At 46.8% G+C, this 16,083-nt stretch overlaps 1 protein-coding gene across 13 annotated transcripts in view; it reads right to left on the bottom strand.

Annotated features, from left to right (window-relative positions):
- PRRC2A (proline rich coiled-coil 2A) overlaps positions 1 to 16,083 on the bottom strand; it is a 1,857,131-nt gene that overhangs the window by 1,273,022 nt on the left and 568,026 nt on the right. For all 13 annotated transcript variants that reach the window (XM_078645954.1, XM_078645958.1, XM_078645955.1 and 10 more), the window contains exon 10: positions 6,666 to 6,756. In XM_078645954.1, coding sequence (XP_078502080.1) covers positions 6,666 to 6,756 — 91 coding nt within the window. The remainder of the gene's footprint in view (positions 1 to 6,665; positions 6,757 to 16,083) is intronic.

Here is a 16,083-nt window from a genome sequence, read left to right as displayed (position 1 = left end):
AGGCTACCTGACTGACTGTTGGACTTCGGGTCTCGAGCAGAATCCTGCACTTCTGTTGCATCGAAAAAAGTCTCTCCTCCGAAGGAAACGCTCTTCCCAAGCTTGTGTCCAGAACGGAGCCTAGGTAGTGGATGGACTGGGTTGGCTGTAGGACTGACTTTTCCACGTTGACGTGGAGGACGAGCTTGTGCAATTGTTGCAGGCAAAGGCGAAAGTCGCTCTCTATTTGTAGAGGAGATGGACCTTTCAGAAGCCAGTCGTCTAGGTACGGAACGACAAAGAGCCCCTTTTTGTTTAGAAAAGCTGCCACCACCGCCATGCATTTGGTGAAGACCCGAGGTGCCGATTTGAGCCCGATGGGTAGCCCCTTGTACTGGTAGTGTTTGTTGCCGACCACAAACCTCAGGAACTTGCGATGATGCAGTGCAATTGGAATATGAAAGTATGCATCTTGCAGATCCACCGAACACATCCAATCGCCTTCCTGCATATGTGGACATATTTGGTGAAGGGCCAAAATGCGGAACTTCTCTTTGACTATGACCTTATTTAGCAGACGAAGGTCTAGAATGGGACGGAACTTGTTCTCTTGATCCTTTTTGGGGACAAGAAAATATATGGAGTAGACTCCCTTTCCCGTTTGCGAGAGAGATACTGCTTCTATAGCTTGTTTTTGAAGAACCTTTACCTCCTTCCGTAGCAGATCTAACTGGTGAGGACGTGATTTCTTTGGAGGAATGTTTTTTAGGGGCGCACGGAAACGAAGCGTGTATCCATTGCGCAGTTGATTCAGCACCCAACTATCTTTTGTGATGCTGCACCACTCTGCCAGATGTTGTGAAGCACTTCCTCCCACTGGAGTGGGCAACGGTGCCAGAGGAAGCCACTGCTCATGACTTCCCTCCTCTCGTTGATGTAGAGGATTCTTGTTGATGACCTCCTCTACCTCGGTTGGATTTTCCCCCTCGAAACTGGGTCTTGCCCGGATTCTTGTTTTGGGACAACTGAGGGGTTTGAACCCTCTGTTGAGCCCCTCTGCCCTTGTTGGTTTTAAAACGGCGCTTGAACTCCTTTTTCTTTTCCAAACCGACTGCTTTGACTGTTTCTTGTTCGGCTTTCATTCTACTCATCTCTTCGTCAGTGTGTTCACCGAAGAGAGAGGAACCAGAAAAAGGAAGGTTTAAGATGCGTTGCTGTGCTTCGGGCTTGAGGCCTGTCAGGCACAACCAAGACGACCTTCTGGCGCAAATTCCATGGGCATATGAATGCGCCGCAAGAGCTGCGCCGTCCGCAGCCGTGCTAATCATCTATTTCGCTACCAGACAGCCTTCTGTCATTGTCTCTTCAAAGTCCTTCTGGTCTTCATTTCGGCAGTTTGGAATTGAAACGCTCCATGTAGTCCCATAAGGCTCTATCATATCTACCCAACAGTGCACCTGCACTGGAGACCTTCAGAGTAGAAGAGGCAGACTTGGAGACCTTCAGAGTAGAAGAGGCAGACTTGGAGACCTTACGACCCCACGAGTCCTGTGATCTGCTGTCCTTATCTGGCGGGACTAAGGAGGTAGCAGTGACCGAGTGTGTTTTTCGCACTGCTGCTACGATCACTGAGTCTGCAGGAGGATCAGTCTTGACAAAGACCGGGTCAGAGGCAGCTGGGATTGTACTTTTTTTGGATGCGTGCTGGCACCGCTCTAATGGTCGCTGGAGCCAGGAATATGTATTTGACCGGGTCCATAATCCCTGGAACTAATGGCAGCAAAGGACGCGAAGCAGACTTCTGGTGAAGTGTCTCAAAAATCACTGTCGTAGTGACTTGTGGAACAGACAGTTCAATGTTGTGCTTTTGAGCTCCTCTTTGCAGGACATCATGAAAAGTGTTGATGTCATCAACCGGTGAGACCCTAGAGATAGGGCTATCTGAAAGTGTGGGAGAGTAATCCCTCTTGGAAGATCGGGTAGAGGAGGTAGAAGAAGTAGATGGTGTCCTCCTACTCCTGCGATGAGCACTGTGCCTCTTATCGCGTGATCTTCCTGAACGTTCCTTCCTTCTGGGGGAACAAGATCTAGTAGGCCTCCTTATAGGTGATCTTTCAGCTTGAACCCTGTGCCTGGGGGGACTGCGTCTTTCCAGTTCCTCCACTAGTCTCTGAAGCGGAGACCTGTGTGTAGGACTGGCGTATTCTTGCATCAGCCTCGCAGCCCCTGAATCCCGCATCCAATGGCAGATTCCATCTAGGGGACAACCTCACATTTGCAGAAGAAGGGCCTCTCAAAGGTGACTTGCGGGAAGGGCTTCTAGACTTTGAAGCGGCTTGCCCAGACAAATGCGAGGATGAGTGGCGGGATGCTGACTCAGTCACTAGAATCACTGTTTCTTTCCCTGAAGCGGAGTTCCTCGACGTCGACCCAGCCCTTTCTTGATGCCTCGACATCGTCGAATGCCTAGACGGTGCGCGATGCGAAGATCGGCGATGTCTCGACGTCGAGCGGCGATGTGAAGCTGACGACGGAGCCCTCGACGCCGAATGTCGCTGGGGCGACGGCGGCGCAGTCAATCACGACGCCGAGTGTCTACGAGACGACGGCGGAGGGGTATTGGTCACCCTCGACGCCGAACGCCTACGAGACGTCGACGGAAATCTCCACCTCGACGCCAATCGAAGTCTGGTTGTCGACGGCGGAGGATCTCTGGCTCTCTGCAACGACAGAGGTGAGCCTCTCCTCGACGGCGAACGTCGTGACGACAATGGCGGAGGTCTGGTCCTCGACGCCGATCATCGCCAGGTTGACGACGGCGGAGGGGTCTTTGTCCTCGACGCCGATCGTCGCTGGGTTGATGACGGCGGAGGGGTCTTTGTCATCGACGCCGATCGCGCCGAGTTGACAATGGCGAAGGGTCTGGAATTCTAGACTACGTACCTGAATCCCCTTTTCTCGACGGCGAGCCCGTCGTTGAAGGTCGTTTTTTAGATGAATGACCGACCGGGAGTTCTCTTCTCAGCGCCGAGCCCAACGCTGAAGCTGAAGGGTGTGAAGATTTATCTTTTGAAGGTGTTCGAGCCCTTCCTTACAGGAGACCTTCCTCTGGATGACCTTTGGGCTAGGCCATAGATGCGAATCCTCTCCCTGTCCTTTAGAGTTCTTCCGGACAGGGTTTTGCAGTGAGGACAGGCTTTTGGGTCATGATTTTCATGTAGACTAAGAATACAGACCGCATGGCTGTCGGTCTTGTCCTTCTTGTTGCCACAAGAAGGGCAGTTGTCAAAAAGGAAAGGCATTTTAAAGCAGAAAATACCCACCAAACTGTCAATAAAAGACAGATTCTTACTTGACAAGATGTTAAAAGTCAAAGTAAGTAAAAAAACTGTAAAGTGAAGAAACTTTCTGTCAGAAAATACAGAAATGTGTGGGGCTGTGTTGCCAGGATCCTTCCTGAAGGAGCCGGAAAGAACAACTGACCTAACTGTCACCCCTGAGGCATGATGGGAAGCTGAGGGTCATGGGTGCCTTAAAGGCACGGTGTCAGTTTATTGCATTCAGCTGCAAGTTAGCTGTTCAGTCTTTTTAGACTGGGAATTTGCAATGCAGCCTTGGAGCTTCCTATGCTTTCAGTGTTTTATAAGAATTTCTACTGCTTTCTGAGCATTAAAACAGTTCTACAACAAACTTTATTGTTGCGTCTCATGTTTTCTAATGCATGTTTGATCATGTATGGTGGAAATTCTTTACAGCATGATTCAGCTCTGATGGTTAATAGGCTATTGCTCATATATATATATATATATATATATATATATATATATATATATATATATATATTTATGGGGCACATATAATATAGTGTTTCCGGGGTCCCGCGCATGGGCTTATGACTATTGATGAGGATCCCCTGGAAGAGAACTAGCCTTCTTCCCACAAGAAGGGCAGGGGTCAAAAAGCGAAGGCATTTTGACAAAAATTAACCTTTTTTGAAGCTCAAAAAAGGCAGCACTATCTCGCTAAGGTTAAAAACAGTCGAGTGAAATGAAAAATTTAAGAAAAACACCAAGAATGTTTGACAAAAAGTCAAAAAAGGTGGGAGCTGTTAAACCAGGGTCCTGACAAAAGGAGCCGGAAAGAACAACTGACCTAACTGTCACCCCTGAGGCATGATGGGAAGCCTGGGTCATGGCTGCCTTAAAGGCACAGTGCCAGTTTTTACTGAAAATGCTTTCATTTTCTATGTTATTGCTTTTCAATGCAGCCTGTGGCTAACAATGTCTATTTATTAGCAATTTTCAGGATTTATGAGTGTTTTTACTCATTAAAACACAAAGTTCAAGGGCTATTGGACCGGATGTGTTTTTTATTTCCTTGCTAATTTCAGTGCATGTATGTTTACATTGTTTAGCCTCAGTACGGGGCTGCATTGGTATGGGAAAAAATATCATATGTACATACATATATGTGGAGCGAGATATATATGTTTTTCCATATATATTTTTATATTGTTTCCGGGGTCCTGCACATGGGCAGGAATATTCAGTGCTTATGACTATTGATGAGGATCCCCTGGAAGAGAACAATAGGATCCGGTCAAAAAACGTCTTCCTCTTCTGTAGATACTTTTGTCGACGATTTTTTCAAGTCAAAGTGAGGTTTGGATTTCTGCTCCAGAACCTTAGAAGGTGTTCTTGGGTCCTCTGGCTTCTATGTGGAGGCGTAAATCTTTTTCAGTTCCGAGTGTTTCGGATCCGATGCCTTTTCCTTCGGCACGGGAGTGGTCGGTGCAGAGGTCTTTTAGGGAGTTGGTTGTGCTCCGTGCTTCGGTGCCGATGGCGCCTGTGGGACAGTGATATGCGGTTTGCTCAGTCTAGAGATACCTGGAAGGCTTGTCCCTTTATCTTCGGGGCCAAAGCCTTATTGCTCACCCACACTACCACAAATAGAGAGTAGGGTGCCATCTACTTTTACCTCTGCCTACCTTTGGGGTTCTACTGGACTCTGTGCACACAATATACCTCACTTCAGAAGCGTATATACAGAGCCAGCTTCCTACACCAGCCAGCAAAGTGCATAAAATACACAGCATTGCTTTTCTGGCTTGCTACAACACAGCAGATTACCTGGAAACTCAGGGTGTGTTGGTGTGAGACCTGGAATCAGCTTTGACAGAAATCTTGAGTGAGACTAGGATGCATGCTGATGCCCTTGTTCCTTTTCTTGAGTTTAAGGAAGGCAGTTTAAGGAAGGCAATAAGGGGCAGTTTCCTACTTAGATTTATTCATTTTCTTCGACTTACCTGAAGACTTCTACCTCAACAATGACTTGCAGCAGACCTCAAAAGCCAGACCGGGGTATTCCTTTTCGATTTGATCAGTAGCAGAGTCTTCTTGCATTTGATGACACAGATTTTAGCTGTATTCCGTATGGCTTTTGGGCTCATCTGCGCATAGTCCCTCAAGACTTTGGAATCGTAATCCAGCCCAGAAACCACTAACAGACTTTGTAAGAGTCAATCAGACCCTGCACAGTTTAAACCCTGTGGCTTTAGGGGGTGACCATTGAGAAGATCCAGATCCTTGTCAGGAGGAATGACAATAACAGAAACGGATGTCAGCACACATGGGTGGTGCTTATAATGTGGCTCCGCTTGTCTGTTGCAGAGCAGAACGACTCCAGTGAGGAGCTGCACAACACTACCTAAAGGGATGCAGGGGACCTGCTCTGAAGGATCCTGATCCACAATGACACATGGCTATAATTCACAATGTAAGGAATCTGCCATGAAAAGTGTCCACCAAAAAATAGATTGCGAAAAATCACTGTTGAAATATCACTGATTGACAGAACAAGTAGAGAAGCATCGAATGACTTTGGTGCACAGAGATTTGCAATTTAGGACTCCAGTGACATCACTACACAAACATTTCCTGAGGAGTGGAGCCAATGAGACCTCCTGCCACAGGAAAGCAATGGGTCCAGTCTAGCACCTGGTAATAGTCAACAGATAGGGAACCTGCAGGTAAACGTTGTAAAAGTGTTCCAGTATCACTGTAAGAAAGAGGGAACATTTTCGTGCTTACACAATCAATGAATATCTTAACAGTCAAAGGTTTTTTCCCCTCAATATAGCCAAAACAATCCAAATGGGACATTATCTAGCTCAAACGAGCTGAGCACATATTTACCTAAAAAGCACCTCACAAAGAGGATATAGCTCAGGGACCGCTTGAAGTTACAGTAGTAGTGACAGCGTCAATATAACCAGTGACATCTTACGGATTTTAGTTCTCCAGGGTAAGAAATATATTTGGGGATGGGGGCATAATGTTCAGAGCTAGTGGGAATTAAATCACAGATTTTCTCCTTTTTCAAGTTCCATGATGTCAAACAAAATTGAATTATATGTTAATGATAGAGAAATTGACAGAAGATGAACAAGTATACTTTCCAAGGGGCCCGTTGCAAGGTGAGGGACATTGCCCACCCCTTAATACTTCACTGATTAGAACAGAAAACAACATTTTTACCACAAGGAAATGCCTCTAGGTTTCCTAGAGTAATGACATTTGCTAAATTAGTACCATTTTAAAAAGAAGAAGTCAGGCCTGAGAAGGACGAGAAGATAGGGGAGCAAAGGCTATAGATCTAGAAATAGGAAATTAAAAAAAATTACTTACCGGTTTCCAGTGCGTTCTTCATCAGACTCTTTCCCCTCTTCATCATCACTAAACTTTAGCTTCTCAGAGTAATCGACTTCTTCATGAGCACCTGTCCAAACATTTAGAAGATGACCCCAAGTGAATCAAGAGACTTGGTGCACATTTAACGAGTAAAGAAAGACATGACCAACACAGTTCGAAAAACAGCGAGGCAGAGCATTACCTGAGATTATAATTTCTCCTAAATTTGAGAAGAAATTAGTTACTTACCAGTTACTTCAGTTCTCCAAAATTGGTATGGATAAGTTACATAACTGTAGGTATAGTTCTGTATACTAGGTATCTTCATTCAAGTCAAACCTTGAATATTTGACCCCGGAAAACATTATTTAATATATGTAGAATATACACGAAAGAGATCTGTACAGTGTTAGTCACCGAAAGACTTTTTTCATTTATTTGCAGTGTAGACAGTAAGAGTTGTATTTCCTTGAGCATGCGGATAGAGACTGCAGGATGCATGCACTGCAAAGCTTATACCACTTTTTATAGGACTAGCGGACTGTGCCTGAAAACATAAAACGCAAAGGCAACAAGCAATAGGTCTTTTTAAGCTATTGGCATTGTAAATGACAATGCCTTTTATTCATGTTTTTAAGAGAAACAAAAATAAAAGGCATTGTCATTTGAGTCAATAGCTCAAACTCGCATATATGCAAGACCTATTACATTGCAAATGCTTGTGCTTCTCTGTCTCTGCCATCCTCCTGATGCGTCAGTATCTCCCTGCTTTTCCCGTGTTGCTTCTGTGTTCCATTGCCTTCCACCCTGTTGCTTTACCCCTTGCTCTCCCTGTTGCTTCTATTCCCCGGATTGATTTCAAAACGCTTTTGCACATTTTAGGTTTAATTACCGATCTTACTTGGATCAGTAACTAAAGACAGAAAGTCTCCATGTATGCATGGTGCCGACACAATGAGGCTAGCAGCCACGCAAAGTATTTTTACATTTTACTTTAGCCATGCTGCATAGCATTGCGGACGCTGTGTAGCGTGGCTACAAACCATTGGCAAGACCTATTGTCTTTGCCAATGCTTGTCTTGTATAGCCCTAATCATCCCAATGCAGGGTGTCAAAGCACTTTACATCAACACATGCATTATAAATGTAAAATAAATTATATACGTTTGTAAATGAATGTACAGAATGTGTTACATAAAACTGGGGGGTTGCAAGGTGTCGCAGTCACATATCATCCATAGCTCAATGTGCGGTTATCCTCGCAATGCGCTCAAACGTACACATGATCGATCTGCTAAACATATATGCGAGGGCTTTAGATCTGATGTCACTTCTTGTTTTGCCACTTCCTGTAAAGTCGTGGCTTGTGATGCCACTCTCTATGATGTCAATTCCTGTAATGCCATGTGTGATGTCGTGCACCGTGATGTCGCACGCTTGATGTTACTTGCATACTGCCTAAAAAGGTTTGTTCCCCCCACTTTTTTTTTTTAGGACTTGTGCCCTGACTAAGCCAGATCGAACAACAAAGAATAACTGAGCGTCAAAATGTAGTTCTCATTTAACCATTTTGCTTGTTCGTTTAAATAAACTGAAACCTGGTCACTAGTGGAAGGGAATATTTACTCGCTCGATAAATTACATTTATAACATTTCTAAACAATACTCCATGACGCGGAGCACGGGTAGTTGCGTGTATACTTGTGAAAGCGGCCCAGAATGTAAAGAGCTGTTCGGAAAAAAATATATCTATTTAAAAACACCCACACGGACCACCTAAAAGCACCTTCAAGGAAATTACCAGAAACCGCTAAGTAGCAGCGCCAAGGGCAAGTGCTGGTTTGTAGCAGGCATCACTTCACATTGTATTGGAGCGTGCTTTAACTACAAGTAAGAAGAAATACGTTACTTACCTGTAACTGCAGTTTTCCAGTATAGGTATCTTTCATAGATTCACATGCCTGAATCATTCCCCGTCGTCGCGGTGGGAGTCCCCGGTACATAAAAAGAGTAATGTCATAAAGACATATACATAGTAATAGGCCAGAGGCCTCATTAGTAACATATCCATGTCCTTTTGTAAAAAGGACCAAACTTTGGCCAAGAGCCAATCCGATATCACCACCCTCTAGAACCTTCCTGGAAGGAGCCCTAGTCCCTCAGATTTTCCTAAGCACAGTGCTAAGTAGTACCTACTGAGAGAACCAAGGTGAGCCCTTCCAGGGGAGGTGGGTGGTTTGCATGTGAATCTATGAAAGATAACAATACTGGATAATTGCACTTACAGGTAAATAACGCATTTCTTATCCAGTATTAGGGGTATCTTTCATAGATTCACATGCCTGAATCAGAGTAGCAAGCAATCACCAGCACATTTCGTATGGTACAACATGTAAAATCACTCGATATTAGAATACCAATTGTGAAATATAACAAGTACCAAAATACCATATAAAAGAGGAATGTGCGAGTAGACGGTAGGAAGGTGGGATGAAAGAGAGAAGGCTCAGCTCTAGTGAAATAGATGACGGAGCACAGCTTGTCCTACTGCTGCATCTTTCATAAGTTCAGAATCCAAGCAGTAGTGCCTGGTGAACGTATGTGATGTCTTCCATGTCGCCGCTCTGCATATGTCGATAATGGGCACTCCTGCAAAGAGCGCCATTGAAGTGGAGACCGCTCTGGTTGAATGAGCCTGAACTTTAGAATGCAGAGGATGACCTGCCTGTTGATGGCAGAAAGTAATGGCTGCAGAGATCCAACGAGAAATGTTCTGCTTAGTTAATAGAAAACCCTTTCTAGGCCTGCTGAAGGCAACAAAAAGCTGGTTGGATTTCCGAAACTGTTCTGTGGATGTAGAACTTCAAATAACGTTTGAGGTCTAAAGAGTGGAGAGACCTCTCTGCTGCGGAAAGTGGATTTGGGAAGAAAGTCCGCAAGACTATAGGTTCATTCAGGTGAAAATTAGACGGAACCTTTGGAATGAATTTAGGGTTGGTCCGTAGAATAACTCTGTCCTGTTTGAACTGCAGGAAAGGATCCTGAATAGAGAAGGCTTGCAGCTCACCTACATGCCTTGCTGATGTGAGCGCTTGTAAGAGAGCGGTTTTCCAAGACAGGTATTTGATGTCGGCTTTGTGTATTGGCTCAAGGGGATGTTTCATCAGTTAAGCAAGCACAAGGTTTAGCTGCCAGGCGGGTGGTAAAGCTCTCTCCGGAGGGAATGAAAGCTCTCTCCGGAGGGAATGTCCTGAACAGGCCTTTTAGAAATTGCTTAACCAGTCTATTGGACCAGAGGGAAGTACCAGATGACGAACGCCTGAACCGAGATATGGCCGCCAAGTGGACTTTAATAGAAGCATGGGCCAATCCTGAGTGCGCCAAATGGAGCAGGTAAAGTAGAATTTGTGCAGGTGTTGATGAAAAGGGGTGTGAGAAGTTGGCCTGATATATGATGCTCACTAGTTTTAGTGATCACCTTGTATCACCTTGTATCAGTCCAAACAACCCTTATGGTGTAAGTCAACCTTATAGACCAGCTATCCTAATGGTAGCATGGACAGAGCAGTCTTAGGCTAAACTCTTTTGGCATGTGAAGCCAGCTGTTTTACCACATATAACCCCTTGAATACCAGATGACAGGACACCACACAGGTTGTTATGAAAATAAACAATATATTTATTAATAACAAAACATCTCTGAACTCTTTATGAGATCAGAGGGCTAAGCACATGACAATCTCTTAGGAAAAATACGATAAGTTGCACAAAATTACAATGGTGCACGGCGAACCATATACTACGTAGATGGTATAAGTGGAACGATTTAGGAAATGAAGATGCCCAGAGGCTGTAGGTTCGCTGGGACTACCCTACCCTAACCTTAGGTAAGTAAAGGGAGGCCCATGGGACACGTGTGCAGAGTGTGAACTCACACGCCAGATGCGGAACAAAGTCAATGTGCAGAACAAATTACGAAAAGGTAAGTAAAAGAAAGTTCCTACTAGTTACGACTAAAACGACTGGATACCTGGACACTAGGAGAGTCAGTCTACCTATGAGCACCGAAATGTTCTCGTTACCTCACCCACGGGTGCATAGGTGTGAAAGTGTGTCGGGTTTCGGCGTTGAAGTCAATGGAGCCTTGAAGAAAAGATGCTGCAGGCGACCAGGAGGAAGATGTCCGGTGCTATCCAAGGGTGGATCGAGGAAGAAGAGGACCTGAAAGCAGAGGGGACAGTGTTCAAAGTCACTAGCCAGTGACCGGTGTGGAACCAGGAAGGAACCAGATGCTGTCTTCGCGATCAGGTGAAGAGTGGACGCTTGTCTCTGCAGCCACGTGGACCAGGAGGTGTCTTCGATCACCAGGATGGAGGCACGAGCTGTCCCACGCAGGCTCTCGCTGTCGGCGGTGTCGGATCCGGATTTGGAGTCAACAGGCCTTGGGAAAGGCAACCCACGCGGTGAGTGGAAACGGCGTCTGGAGTGGACCAGGAGGGTCCGGGGTGCTCCTCTTTTGGAAGGGAACAAGGGCCAGTCTGGAGCAACCAGACCAGCAGTGTAAGTTTCGTGGATCGTCAACTAGGAGGTCACTAGCCAGCCGGCAAGTGACCAGACAACGCATCGAGCAGCAATCAAGCAAAAGGGCTCCACGCAGATCTCGTGGATGCTGGAGGGCTGGTCTTTGGTGCAGGAGTTGCTCGGGGCTGGGGCTTCTCAATCCCCAAAGCACTTACTCGAGGATGCCTCAGAAGTCGTGCTGGAAGCGAAGTGCAGTCTCTTCAAGATGGCCGGTCCCACGTGTCTCGTCGCACCCACGTGTCTCAGCTGTGCTGCAGATGTGGGTAGAGGTCGGAGAGGTCTGGGAGTCCAGGTCTCGTCGGACTCTGAATTCTGGATCCGGCAGGAAGGACGACAAAGTGGACCGCTAGGACGCTTGATGGTGCCTGCAGTTGCAGGGTGGACACTCTTTGCCCACAAGGGAGAGTCTTCTGTGGAGCAGAACGTCGAAGTCCAGAGTTTCTTCTTGTAAAGTTGTTCAGGATAATCTAACTTGGAATGGGACCAGCTCCTACCTTTATCCTGCTAAAGGGGGCTGCACTAGTGACTAGGTCCCTCCCATGGGTGGGACCAGGAAGGGTGGTGGTTACACCCCCTATCCTTTGTCCGGTTTCACGCCAGAGCTGGGGCTGGAGTGCCCCAGCAACTGGTTTGAACCGGGGTATGCACAGGGACACCTTGTGTGCCCCAGGCATGTCTCATTCCTTTCAGGCCTCCCTACCTCAATACACATAATCCTGTCTGGGGTGGTGCTAGCACCTCTCAAGGCAGGAAACCCTTTGTCCAAGCCACCCTCGCTGGAAGGACTCCCATCAGCAGGAGATCAGACTTGTGTCTGTGGTGGCAGCATCCATTTTGTGATGCTGAGGCTTCGTTTAACTTTAACCGGGGTTCACAGTTACATACATGTCGTGTCCCTCTAAAAGGGTGGAATGCTACCCCGTCGCCAGAATTGGCGAGGGGGTAGTATTCCAATTCGTATGACACCTTACTCGACATGTTTTGATAATGCTATACCAAAGTTAGCATTCAACCGCGAGGATTATAATGCACTTAAGAGTATATGGTACAGCGTTATCATGGAACAGCTATAAGGACTTGGTTCCGCAAGCTGCAGACAGGCTCAGCTCATGCCAGAGCACCACCTCACATAATAATGAGGAATTGCTTGTGGTTCCTGTGGATTGGTATATGAAAGTATGCGTCTTGAAGGTCTTAAGACACCATGAAGTTGTTCGCATTGAGGAGTTGCAGCACCTCCTGGATGGACACCATACAGTCCAATATAGGTCTCCATTTTTTCTCCTTCTTTCGAATTAGGAAGAATCAGGAGTAGAATCCCTTGCCCTTCTGATTCCGGGGGACTCTTTCTATCGCTCCTTTTTTGAGCAGGAAGGAGAGTTCCAATTGCAGCAGATGCAGATTTTTGTGCAGCATTGGTATTGGCAGCTTTTGAGGAGGAGTTTCCACGAACTCCAGAGAGTGTCCGAATTGAACAAGTTGGAGGACCCACCGATCCGTTGCAATTTGTTGCCAATTGCGAAGGAAGGATGAAATTCTCCCACCAACTTTGCAAGTTGGATAGGAAATGGAGACCTGTGGCAGAGAGAAGTCATTGTCTTCTGGCTGTGTCATTCTTCCCCCCGCATCCGCGAAAGGAAGCCTTGTTGTAGGACAACTGGTTTTGCTGCTGTCTTTGTTGGTACTGGGGTTTGTACTGCTGATTTGAGCTGTACGTGGATTCATACCCCTGATAGTCACCTCTCGAGGACTGACCCCTTCCTCTGGAGCCCCGAAAGGAAGGATTTTTGTATTGGAGGGTACCTAGAGCCTTTGCGGTATCAGTATCCTTTTTGATACCCTGGAGCATCTCATCGATGTGTTGCCCAAAAAGAAGTTGACCGTCATACGGCATGTCCAATACCTTGGTCTGCACTTTAGGCCGGAAAGATGTTGCTTTAAGCCAACCATGGCGCCGCAGGACTGCCGCTCCTGCCAGCTGACGGAACCCCGTGGATGCGATATCCATCGCCACATCAATCATCTCCGAAGCGGAACATTCACTTCAAGGAGAATCTTTTCCGCCTCTTCTTTTTGCTCTTCTGGAAGCGAATCCAAATATGGAGCAATATCTGCCCACATTTGACGGTTGTAGCGTCCTAACAGTGCCAAAGAGTTTGCAGCACGCACTGTTAGAGCTGACATGGACGAAAACCTCTTCCCTATGTCTAGTTTTCGACCTTCCTTATCTGGCGATGCAGCCAATGCAGCCGATGGATTTTTTGAAATGCGCTGCACAGCCTGGGTAATGACAGAGTCCGGCTTTGGATGGCCAGTAAGGCAAGCTGGAGCTGTGTCAGGAGCTTTGTATTTTTTGACCAGTCTGGGCAGTACTAGAGGCAGAGATGAAGGGTTTTGCATTATTTTCTCCCCTTGTTCCCAGATATAATCAATGATGGGAATGGACCGTACAGTCTTTTTGAATGGTTTCTTAAAATCATAAAGGAAACAATCCTGTTGTGTCGACGTTACCTTGAGTTTGAATCGTAACGCTGCCTTTTCTATGATATTGTGGAATCCACCAATGTCTTCCGGGGGTGAATCTGCTTGTGCATGTACAGGGGATGCTGGACCTGGAATCACGTAGTCATCCCATTCGTCTTGTGAGTTCTGGAGCTCCCCTTCCTCCTGTTGTTGCTCCTCCTCTTCGTCTTCCTCCTCAGAGGATGGCGGAGGACGCGAAGGAACCGGATCCGGTTGAAGGACCAGAGGAGGAGGCCGAGGACTAGGTGTCGGTGTCACAACTGGCGGAGGAGTGGACGGAAACCTCTGATTATCGTCCGAAATCAGAAACTGCAGATCTGTCACTATGGAGGCTGGGAGACACCATAGGCTGTAGAGGAGGCGGAGGAGGTTTGAATTCATCCTGGTACTTCACATCATCCAGTTCTTGTTCCTCACAATCTGAACTTTCATGTAGTTTTACGTGTAGCTGAGATGGGCTGGTTGCTGTTCGGAACATAGAGCCCTCATCAGAGTCCTCAGTATCCAGAAGATGAGCAGGTGGGAATGGCTGGACCCTGCTCGGAGAGGTCAATTCCGGCGTGAGAGTACGAGTGGTCATCTTGAAGTGCGTATAAGTACACTTCAAGGGAGGCGACTCTACCGTCGTCGAGCCCGTCGACAATCAAACCAGATTCCGTCGTCGACGGTGTCTTCTTCAATGATGATGTCCGTCGTCGACGATGGTTGCTTCATCAACGGCTTCGCCGAAGCTGGTGTCGACGTCAACGGCCTCGCCGACGACGATCTCATCGACAATGAAACTTTTGATGGAGCCTTTACCGTGGATGAGGATTTTGACGACGATGATGAGGATTTCGTCGACGTCGATGGAGCTTTTGTCGACGACGACGATTTTGACTTTTTGATAACAATAATAGATGGAACAGACCTACCCGTCAACGACGAGGATGAAGTAGTCGTCGACGTTGAAGTTAAAGATGACGCCATCGACGTGGAGATAGTGGCTGTCGACGTTGTCACAGGCAGAGCTGAAGACGTCACAAAAGGTTTCTTGAAGGCAGGGACTTGTTGAGAAACCTTCACAGCCATGGCCTTAGAACGAACCTCTGAAGACTGGGGCGTCTTCTTTTGAGGTGGCTGCAAAGACGGTTCTGGGGATGACGTTCTAGGCCTCTTGGGAGAAGAGTGTATACACCTAATGGAACACTCACTCTCACCTGAAGAGACTGCCTGGTCCTTGTCCTTGAGTCTCTGAAGCCATATCAGCAGGCGGCCCTCTCTGTCCTTGAGAGTTTTGGCTGAAAAAGTGCGGCAGACTTTACAATCCTTTGCTGAATGGTCAGGGTAGAGACAGTAAAGGCAGTCCTCATGCCTGTCATCCACATGAAGCCTCTTCTTGGCACAAGATCTAAAGAGCCCCTTTTTTAGATTATCAGCCATGTCTAAACTGCAAATCCCTCACAGAAATACAATTCTGAGAAAAATATGTGGAAAAAATCCAGAAATACAAAGAAGCTGGGAAGAGCTCAGTGGAGACTCCCTTAGTGCGACGTGCGGTAGAAAATCTGAGGGACTAGGGCTCCTTCCAGGAAGGTTCTAGAGGGTGGTGATATCGGATTGGCTCTTGGCCAAAGTTTGGTCCTTTTTACAAAAGGACATGGATATGTTACTAATGAGAGGCCTCTGGCCTATTACTATGTATATGTCTTTATGACATTACTCTTTTTATGTACCGGGGACTCCCACCCCGACGACGGGGAATGATTCAGGCATGTGAATCTATGAAAGATACCCCTAATACTGGATAAAATGGAAAAAGATAAGGGACATAGCGGGACTTCCATCTACAAATCGGATGTAGTTTGTCAGCATTAAGATCAGCATCAGACACTATTGAGTTTTCCAACTCCGCACCACAATACCGTGGAGACGTTTCGCTCCAGAAAAAAATGTGAAGGACAAATCCAAGTGCCTCCAGTGAAGAACAGCCTTTCCCGGAGCCTGTTCGAGGCACTCTCCTAATGAGGCCTGGCCTCTATAGAACTTTTACTCATGGGCCTGGGTCTCCTTGGGTTGCGCTCAAAGGGTGAACACCACCAGCACGCGAATCCTCCAGCCCCGCCTTACTATCAAGTACAGAGAGGAGTAAGGTTTACATGAAGCACACACACCCAATCTCTGCTCACACTTCTAATAGGTACTGTATTCACACTGGCATCAACTCGGTGGATGCGACAACCAAACCACGTGCACTGACCAAACGCTTTTTTCCATCCTCATACCTCTCCAAGAAGGCCTACAGACGCGCCGTTAGTCGCTCCAGACAGTT

The sequence above is a fragment of the Lissotriton helveticus genome, chromosome 5_1 (assembly GCF_964261635.1).
Source record: "Lissotriton helveticus chromosome 5_1, aLisHel1.1, whole genome shotgun sequence".
In the NCBI taxonomy this organism is placed as follows: Eukaryota; Metazoa; Chordata; class Amphibia; order Caudata; family Salamandridae; genus Lissotriton; species Lissotriton helveticus.
This window is presented reverse-complemented; position numbering and strand designations above follow the sequence as displayed.